Genomic DNA, 10617 nt, shown 5'->3' with positions numbered 1-10617 from the left:
TGTTCAGGGAGTGGGTGAACACAGCAAAAAATGAAGTGACCAGACCAGAAACAATGCTCAATTATAAGGCAGGAAAGCAATGAAGAATGACTAATATTTTCAGGTCCTTTATCTGAATACTTATGCATTTGTTAGGCATTTTAGACTCTCCTGTAGAAGATGCCTGCATGTAGCCTGTAGGCAACCTGCTTCTCCTACCCTCTGTTTCTTGAGGACCCTTTACAAGGAGGTTGTAGCTGAGTGAAGGGTTTTGGTGGCAGCAGGAGTCTTGTTCCTGGACATCTTTGAGAAAGCATGGCAAGGACAGGCTGTATTGGCTGTTCATTTTGGCAACAGCAACCTGTTCATGGCTTTTCCTGGGTCAACTCTAAAATGACTGGGAATTTGAAGTAGGTCAATTCAAGTTCAGTATATCAGACTTGTCCAGGGAGCTATGACAGTAGGGACCATTTATCTTGTGTGACATATGACCCTGTGTAAATGAGTGGATTTTCTGGATTTTTCAGCTCCTAGGGGTCAATTCTTTGAGTGTTTTCCATAGCTGTCAATAGTCATGCTCCTTCCAACTTATTTTTGTAATGCTGCAAAACTTAGAATAGTTCAGTTGGAAAGGATGTTCAAAGATCATCTAGTCCAACTGCCTGACCTCTTCAGGGCTAACCAAAAGTTAAAGCATATTGAGGGCATTGTCCAAGTACCTCTTGAAAGCTGACAGGCATGGGCCATCACCAGCTTCTCTAAGGAAGCCTGTTTTGGTGTTTGACTGCCCTCACAGTAAAGAATTTTTTTTTTATATCCAGTCTGAGCCTCCCCTGGTGCAGCTTGGTGCAGCTTTGTGCCATTCCCATGTTCTATCACTGGTTACCAGGGAGGAGAGGTCGGCACTTCCCTCTGCTTACCTGCAGAGAGAAATAAATGTACTAGATCCATGGAACACTCCTGTTTGTTGAAAACCACTAGCGTAAGTAGCCCTAGTTCAAAGTCACTGTGCAAATCCCTCCACTTAACAGCTTGGTCTAAATGCTTTGGGAAATCCACAGTGTGAAATCAGTGAGTGATGTGTTGCTCATGCTGACTATTGATTTAGTGCATTGAGTATGAGGCTGGCTAGGTATGTGGCCGCCTTTGGTATTTGCGTGGGGGCTCGTTCCTTCCCCCCATGTCTTATTAAAGCTTAAAGCTAAATATTTAACAAATACTGCAAGCAATTTGGAATTCGATATCAAAGTTAAATTGGTGAAGGATCTAGCCTTGGGGAAAGTTGTTTTTCTTGGAAAGTCTTAAGCTTTTTTAAGTTTTCATTTTTCAGGAAAAAAAAAAGTATTTTATATATATATAAAGTATATATATGTACTTTTTTTTTCCCAGCAGGTTCAATGTTAATCTATAACTTCCTTAGGTGTAGTCAGTGCTTAGGAAGGTTTTGGTTGTTTTACCTCCATCCTCCTCGTAGTCTAGGCTTTTTGCTTGGAGAACAGCTCCCCCAGTTGACTTTGGTGTTGCCTAGCTAAGGTGGGTGGCAAATCTACAACTTTGTAGTTAAACAGCTTTCCTGCTATCGCTGCTCTGAAAGCAGCGGGAAAGGCTGAAGAGCAAAGCAAGAGGATGGAAAGCAGATTCTATTTTTAGGCCAAGGCTGGCTTATCTTGTATTTATCCTAGAGCTGGGTGGATAATGTTTCCAGAGACCTCACATGAGTAAAGACTGCGTAAGGACGGAGTTAATTTTAACTGGTCAGCAGTCAACAGACATGGAGTCCGCACAAGAAGCGGAAGAGCTGGGACCTCAGGCAGAAATGGTTGCAGACACAGTTCTTGAGGTCGGAGAGAGACTCTTTCAGGTCAGCCGAAGGGCACTTTCACTACACAGCCGTTACTTTGAAGCAATGTTTTTTGGGGGTGCAAGAGAGAGCGCTGAACAACATATAGTGATCAGAGGGATCGATGCAGCGCCTTTTCAGGCACTTCTTGAGTTTACTCGTACAGCGCAAGTGCTTATAGGTCAAGAAAATGTGATCAGCTTACTGGAAACAGCTGATTTTTTTCAGTTTGACAGGGTGAAACTGTTGTGTGAGAAATTTCTGGAGAGGGAGCTGCATGTTTCCAACTGCCTGGGCCTGATGACCTACTCACAGCAATTTGCCTTTGTAGAGCTGCATGCATCTGCTATGAATGTGGCTCTCACCCACTGGGGGGATGTGATGTGTCAGGAAGAATTTAAGGCTCTACCCAAAGAAATGTTGATGCACTTCCTAAAAAGTGATGAGCTGTTTGTTCCTCGAGAAGATGTGGTTTTTGACAGTATTATGAGGTGGATAATGGAGGACCCAGCAACGAGGGAGGAAGACTTTTTGGATTTGGTGGGCCAAGTCAGGGTCACTTTTCTGAGTTTGTCCTTCCTCGATGTCTTGGTGAAACGCAGCAAGCGCCATGGACAGACAGATACCTTCTCCAGACTAATAAGGAAGTTAGACAGCTGTCCTCCACCCAGCTGGCAAAATATGAAGCTGTGTCCTAATGCTGGTCGGAGCTACGACACCTTATATGTCCTGGGAGGAAAGCATGACAACGAACAGCAAGAATTATTTCTGTTTCAACCTAAAACAGGGACCTGGCAGGCTTGTTCTCCACTGCAGCGCAGAAACCTCACGCAATATGCAGTGGCAGCAGTAGGTAACTTGCAGACCTGTATCTCAACTGGGACTCAAGTGCCAACAAGTGGGACTGAGCAAATGCAAAGAGAAGCTGAGGTTCAGAGACTCAAATGCAGCAAATTCAGCTGCTTTTCCTGTAAAATATAGCATTGCTAAAAAACTCACTTGTGTTCAGAGAATGGCCTTGCTTTCCATAGCCCTGGAAGAATGTTAGGCAAGGCTAAATTCTTTTTTCTTATAGCAGGACCAATAAAGGTATTGGACTCCTCACATTAGCTTTATCTGGAGTGAGTCTAATCACTTTAAGCATTTTTTTTGGCCTTGGTTTTGATAGGTGGTGACTGCTGATTTATAGTTGCCTTTAAGATAAATTTATCTGTGAACGTTGTGATGTCTTCATCCATGGAGACTTTCAAGACAGCTCAAAAACCATGACTTCCCTTACTCAGTGTTGGCGATAGTCCCGTTTCAAGTGGAAGGCTGGATGTGAGATCCCCAGAGGTTCTTTTCTGCCAGTGCTTTCATGGTTCTCTTCAAGAGTGGGAGCCAACTTGGAAAGAGTTGCTTCATCCTGTAGGCCCAGCATATCTGGGCAGATGAGGAATCAAATATCGCCAATTAATACAAAGAGCAGTCATTTTCTTTGCTCATCCTGCAGCCTACTGGTACAGCTCAGAGGAAAAAAAAAAAGAAAAAGAAAGCCCTCAGGACCCATTTTCAGCCTTTGTGTAACTGATCCTTTTCTCTGCTGTCTTTCCAGGGAACTTCCTTTTTGTGACAGGAGGATATTTCCGGGATGAGTTTGTGTGGTATAGTGTGGATTGGGTGCTGATCTACAATTGTTTGAGTAACAGCTGGCTGGAAGGGCCTGCCATGAAGAAGTCTCGCAATAGCCATTGTGCGGTAGGAGCAGGGCTCTACCTGTATGTACTTGGAGGGAGCACAGATGAAGGGATAATCGCAACAGTGGAGCGCATGGCTTTGGTGGACCCACAGTGGGAAAGCATGAGTCCTATGGTTCAGCCTGTGGAGAGAGGAGATGCAGTCAGTGTGGGGACCAGGATCTATGTGGTCTGTGGCCTGGATGAAAATGGACATGTCTATGGTGGAGTGCAAAGGCTGAACACAGAGACGGACAGCTGGGATGTCATCTCATTTTCCCCACTTCCAAGGTAAGAAATCTGGGACCTGATGAGGAGAGATGCTCGAGAGAGAAGGGCATTATTGTTCCCCTCTGCACCAATGAGACCACCTGGAACAGCGGCTAGTTTTGGGATTCCAGTACAAGAGAGATGCAAAGAACCTGGAAAGGAGTCAGTGGAGGGTTATAAGGTGGTAAATCCAGCGCAGAGGAGGATATACTGGAGAAATGTAGACTAAAGCCTGTCAGATTTATTTTTATTTATGTCGATTTCTACAAACATAAAGCAGCTCTGCTAGACGTTGAAGGAGTCAGAGAGATTCATGCTGTATTCCCCCATACCCGCAGGAGCTGCATGCAAAGCTACACACTGGGTTTTGACAGCAAGGATTGAGCCCACAGCCTCAGGTTAAAGCTAAATTATTTGAGCAAGAGAAACAATCCACAGACTGTGGAAAACAGCTTAAAGCCACCCATATCTGAAATATATAAAGCTTGAGCCAGAGCTTCCTGAAGCCAGTGGCATCCTTCGCTGCTTTGGCTGCCAGGAGATGACCGGTTCCCATCCCTGAGCTCTGGGGGATCCATGGAAAAGGGCTGATGCAGCCACAAGTGTGTAAGAGCCGAGCTCTCCGTTACATCCCAAGTAAGCAAACTGTCCCCGTCCTCCCTCCTTCGCCTGTGTCAGCACATGAGACAGGAGATGGATGTTCCCACAACACCCATTTCCAGTCTTTTTTCATGTCCGCAAGTAATTCCATTTCAATGGAAGACTGCTGGAGTTGTCCACTGTCCATCAGTCTGGTGGTGGGGATTTATTGGCAAGATACGGAGCTATTTCTGTCCTAGCAGCTTGCAGCAAAGCAATCAGGAGTGTTTTTTTTCTCAGTTAGGTCTAAGTGGGTACGTAGCTGGCATCTCTTGGTAGCCTGGGGTGCTTTTCTGGCCCTGTGGGACCCATCTGTAGCTGGTGCTGCTCTGGTTATTTTGTCCAGACCCAGCACTGCAAACATTTTGCATGCTGGAGCAGGAATAAAGACACTTTCCAGCAAACATAATCCTGCATTATCTGCAGCGCCTCTGACTTAAAGTCTCCCCCTCTTAGTCTCTACTTCCTCCTCCACATCTTGAGAATTATCCAGGGGAGGAGGTGGCTCCTGGCTCCTCTGCAGCTGCCTGGTGGCTGCCTGGGACCCTCCTGAGCAGTGGGAGCACACACAGGACTTCACTGGTCACTAGCTGGCACTCTTGTCACCTCTTCATCGAATCCTGTGGCTAATGCTTTCTTAATTTGCTCATCTGTAAAGTAGTTAACATCCATCCACTGAATTATGGTTTAATTGTGCAAGCTTCCCCAATAATGCTGTTCGCTGACATGAGGCTTAGTATAAAATGTTTATTTCTTGCTTGCTGGTAATTGTGGTAATGATGCTTCGTAGTCGTAGGACAGCGGCTGTGCTTTTGAGCAGGAGTAGGAGCACTTCACATCTTTGCAACCTGAGTGAACACAAGCAGGTAGCGTTCCTGCTGTCACTGGAGATGGGGAGACTGGGGCAGGGGATAGCTAAGGCTAATGCTGTGTACTGTGGATACTGATTGTTTGGGAAGAGGTCTCGAGTCCCTAGACCTCTCGAGCCTCTGAGCAACCCCAAGTTCAGAAGAAAGAAAGCTGGAGCTGGGCTCTAGCAGGGAGCGTAGCAATAGGACAAGGAGTAATGGCTTTGAACAGATGGAGAGGAGATTTAGGCTAGATGTGATGTGAGGAAGAAATCCTTCACTCAGAGCACAAAGCGCACATGGGTGTTAGGGCTGAAGATACACCTTGCTTCTGTTCTTTTCCATAAAGAATAGGAAGAAATTACATAAAAACCATTGTTAAAAATAAACCCAGGGCACAGGATGGGAGGTGGAGGGCAGCCCTTGTGGCCCAAGGGAGCCAGCCCCAGAAAAGGGGCCCTCAGCCCTCCCAACCCTCCTCCTTCTTTCATGTGAGGGCATCTCCCGGGCTGCTCCCAACACAGCCGCCTTTGGGCACGTATGGGCCACTCCATCACAGAGGCTTGCTGAGGTCACAGTGGCCACCGCTGCCCCACCTTTGCTGCGGGCCCTATAAAACAGCCCCCCTGCAGCTGGCCCACCACTCGCTCAGCGACTAGCTCTTCTGGCAGCCAGTGTAAGCGGCAGGAAGACGACTAGAAGCAGAAAGGCGAGAAGCGGCCCTCCTTGGTGTGCAAGGATAGCGATGCCATCCAAAGAAGCACCAAGAAGGAATGCAGCTCACAAGATGTGTCGTGGGTTCAGGGATGGCGCCAGCAGCACAAGAGACATCAGTGCTCAAGAGACCTCTGGTGCCCAGCCCTCAGGCACACATAAGCGGTACCACAGGTACCGCAGTGACGCGGGGAACAGGCCACCCCCTCAAACACCCAGCAACAGGGGGCCTGGGCCTTCCCATAGGCGTAACGGTGGCATGGGGCAAAGTCAGGAACATCAGACAGAGAGCCGTGGGAGGCAGAGGCATGCCCATGGTACAGAACGGAGCGTGGGACCCAGGCATGGCAATAAAACAGACGGCAGCCTCAAACCCATGCATGAAAATCAAACCAACAGTAGCATGGGTCCTGGGGGCGGAACTGGACGACCTCGTGGTTCAGCACCCTGGCCGGAAAACATTCCCAATGGAAGGCATCCCATCTGGGCAGTCCCAGGCAACGACTGGCTCATCCTTCTGCCAAGCACTGTGGAGCCCATGGAGACGAATCCACCAGAAGATGTGGAAGAACAAATGGAAGTGGATCCACCTCCACCAGAACAGACGTGGGACTACCGCAGCATGTTGTTGCTCTCTTCCATCCGAGAGCACTAACAGCGGCGCAGGAGTGCCCGCCCTGCTCCCTACTCGTTGCTCAGGCTCCGTCCCAAGCATTAGCTTGGAGCCACCAAATACTGCAGACATCCCGCAGGCTTACCTGCAAGATGTCCTGGCAATAAACAACTCTTGCCAATTCTCAGGGGTTGTGTGAGTGCTTCTTTCCCATCCCCCAGCCCTTGTGCGAGAGGTGGCATCCCTTCTGCGCAGAGCCTTGAAGAAGAGCACAAGAGGACCCAGCTTCCTTTGGGCTGCTGCTCCGGGGTGACAGGAGGAGTCCCCGAGGGCCACCATGCACCTTTAACATTTGTGAAAATAGACTGAGGGGTGAAAATAGTAGTGTGTGAGCGATTATAGGTGGCTAATTTCTTATATTAGGAGTGAGTTTCTGTATCTGAGTAATTGGTAATGACCGACGTGGAGAAGGCTGAGGTACTCAACTTCTTTGCCTCCATCTGCACTGGTAGATGGGCTTCCCAAGTCTTTCATTTCCCTGAACCCATAGATGGAGGCTGGGGGATCAAAGTCCCACCCACTGTAAGTGAATAGCAGGTTCAACACCACCTGATGAATCTAAACAGGTGCAAGTCTATGGGACCTGATGACATGAATCTCAGGGTCCTGAGGGAACTGGCTGATGGAGTCGCCAAGCCTCTCTCCATCTGAGTTGAAAAGTCCTGGTATTCGGGCAATGTCCCTGGTGAGTGGAAAAATGGAAACGTCATGTCCCTACTCTTCAACAATTAAAACAAAGAATTGAACAAAGAGTGCTACTCTTCAACAACTTAAACAATTAGGAGACATTTCTTCTCAGAAAGAGTGGTCAGGCATTGGAACGGGTTGCCCAGGGAAGTGGTCAAGTCACCGTCCCTGGGGGTGTTCAAGGAAAGGTTGGACATGGTGCGTAGGGACATGGTTTAGTGGGTGACATTGGTGGTAGGGGGATGTTTTGACCAGATTGTCTTGGAGGTCTTTTCCAACTTTAATTTTTCTGTGATTCCCTCTCAGGTATGACCTCTGCATCACATCACTGAATGGTGCTCTATACACCATAGGAGGGGGAGCTTTTCGATTTGATGTGGAAACAGATGAATGGACTCATGTGGATGAGGAATGCTTGACCAAGAAGTTCTTCATGGGATGCAGCACTGTTAATGGACAAATTTATCTCCTTGGACAGAGAAAGGGGAACAGTGCCCTCCCCATTGTAGTCCTCTTTGATCCCTATGTTGATATGTGCCAGGTCATAGAGAACAAACTGCCTTGCCCCCTTCCTATTCGTGGCTGTGTCTCTGTGCGAAGGTTTGATACATGGGCATGAGTGATACCAGATCCAACATAATCATAAAGGAAAAGTCACGTGCTTTACAGATGATGGGAACTGCACTGTATCAAATTTGATTTGTGAAATTTTTAAAATTTTAAAAATAGATCTGTTTAATTCCTAGCTTTTCTGGTTTCTACTTGGCAAATATCTTGAAGCAAAAGCCAGCGAAACCTTTGCAACTACATGTGGTTTGCAGGTCGTTACTGGAAATAGTGGTCAGTGTTGCTAAGAGTACACAAATGCCTCAGTGTTGATGTTACAACATCAGATACAAAAAAAACATCAGATACAAAAAAAACAACCAACCAACGAAAAAAAAAATCACCTGTAAGAGTAAAGTAATAAACGTGTGTCAAGGGAATCTTCAGCAGACTGTATGGGCTCTTACTGCTGCAGGACGGATTTAAAAGAAAAACAACATTGCTGAGGTCAAGCCTTATCAGGTATCAGTGTCGTTTTAGCCTGAAATAAGCTTCCCAAGTTATGTTAGTATGGTGAAAATTACCTTTAGTCCAGCATAGAGAACACCACGGGAGGTTGGCCACTGGCTAACTGGGGCACTTAAAGTCCTGCTTCAGCCTCCTTATTCCGTTTTGCTCTACAGACCAAAAATAAAAGCACCATCTCTATCCTAAAGCACCGAAAGGAGCGTGCAAGGAGCATGACCTGCATATACCCTTAATTAAGGATTGCTTATGAAGAAGAGGGTTTGATGGGCAGGACTAAGGATTTAGGACTGCTGTAGGAAACAGCAGGACAGGGGCATGTTGGCTTCAGTTCCTTCTGCCTTTCTCTCACACATCTTTCCTGAGTTATTTATATTTTTCTTTGATGGGTCAGATCTGGGAGGTGGGCCATGGTTCTTAACGATAAAGTGTTCTAGGGACACCATCCTTCATTCCCCACCTCTTTGCAGTTCTCTAAAATTGTTTAATTTTTCTTAATGTTTGCGCAAAACATATCAGACCCCTTGGAAGCATATTCAAAGCCTGTGTAGAAAACGGCTTTAAAGACAGCATTTGTAGGTTTCTATATATTGTTTGTAGACAAATGTATATGATGATTTATTGGCCCTCTGTAGTTTTTGAGCCTTTGAATTATCAGTGATATCAGATCTCCAGCAGGTTTCAAAGATCTGCTGATTGACACAAGAGCTGATATTACTGATATTCCAAAAAATGATGATTAAAAAAAATCTGCATCATGCAAAATCAAGGTAAAATGGGCTTGTTTAGGTGTAATAATTCATTTCTACATAAACTTTAAATCCAATGTTATACTGTAAATTCTGAACATGACGTCAGATACAATGTATTACAAAGTGAATAGTCATCCAAAACAGAGAAAACCCTTAAAATATCCCATTAATATGTTAGCATTGTAACATTGATTTTCAGATTTTAAAAATGAAACCTCAACAACATTAATACATCCCTATGGAAAGCTTCCATTTAGACTAGTAGAAAAGTGTGCCTTCAGAAGAATTTCAGTTGCTTTCAATTTTAGGACCATTTTCTCTAAGTACACATTCAGTTAGCAAAACCTTTTAGATGCATGAGCTATTTTGTATAATTCATACAGCAAACACAGCTTGTCTCACTTGGCCAGGCTTTATATGTGGAAACGGTCTATCCTTGCCCCAAAACCTGACAATTTTAGCCTATACAACTGGAAGCTTATTTGGCAGCTGAAGCAAGTGTTTCTTACATGCAACTTTTTTCATAAGGTGGCTAGCACTGACTGCCAGTATATTCTGAAATTGTGGTTCAGATAAATGTTCAGCAGTTGTAATTTATTACTTTACGAACCTTTTGGAAAGTTTTGAGATAACCACAGCTAAGTGTTATAACTTCAGCAGATTGTTTAACCCCTCTTAGCCTGTTTTTAGTGAGACTGTGGCTGATTGACCATTTTTTTCTGGATAGAGTAGTAGTAAAATGATGTTCCCAACAAGAGAGGTGAAGAAAACATCTCCTAAAGTTATTTGTTGCCTGGAAACTCTATGATGAAATTTTCTTTTGTCTAGATGTTGGATGATGCCTCAGCTATAATGCTGCAAAGGGTTCTGTGAGCCTGTCTGGCCTCTCCCTTGTGGTCCTGTTCAGCCTTCCTGCTTTTAGGAGTCTGTCTGGCTCTTGGCATTTTGCAACGAGACCCACGTTACTCTTTGCTCTTTGCCAGATCTTCTGCTTCACTCTTGTCGCTTTCCTCAGTGTCACTTCTTGCATCTTTTCTTTTCTGTAGGAGAGAAAGATGATTTAAACAGGCTGCAAAACCTATGTCTTGCTACATTAAAGGGGACTGGTCTTGCTTTCATTCAGAGCACTGGTATGTTAACCTGAGAGGCAAAATAAAAACAATAGCTGAGATCATATCCTTGAAACCAGTGTGGTAATTGTCCCTGAATTTGGGAGATCGACTTAAACTACCTGGAGTTGGTTATGTGTTTTCCTGACTTTTGAATATGGTTTTTTTTTTTTTTTTTTTTTGGTGATCCTTATAATATTCTTGTAATGTGACCTTCTGAAAAAAACTTAGTGTTTATTCTACATATAGTTATTCTGCATATAAGCCTGTCTATTTTTTATCGTGGAAGCTCTGAAAGTCAATATATATTTGTTCAGTCT

The 10617-nt window shown here is 45.2% G+C and overlaps 1 protein-coding gene across 1 annotated transcript; it reads left to right on the top strand.

Annotated features, from left to right (window-relative positions):
- Positions 1–81: 81 nt before the first annotated feature.
- LOC308182127 (kelch-like protein 24a) lies at positions 82–10359 on the top strand. Its single transcript, XM_080566230.1, has 3 exons — positions 82–2672; positions 3414–3825; positions 7672–10359. The coding sequence occupies exons 1-3, from the start codon at positions 1694–1696 to the stop codon at positions 7982–7984; spliced, it is 1704 nt and encodes a 567-aa protein (XP_080422356.1). The 5' UTR covers positions 82–1693; the 3' UTR covers positions 7985–10359.
- The last annotated feature ends 258 nt before the right edge of the window (positions 10360–10617 follow it).

Source organism: Anser brachyrhynchus, assembly GCF_964034855.1.
Source record: "Anser brachyrhynchus genome assembly, chromosome: 23".
Taxonomy (NCBI): Eukaryota; Metazoa; Chordata; class Aves; order Anseriformes; family Anatidae; genus Anser; species Anser brachyrhynchus.
This window is presented reverse-complemented; position numbering and strand designations above follow the sequence as displayed.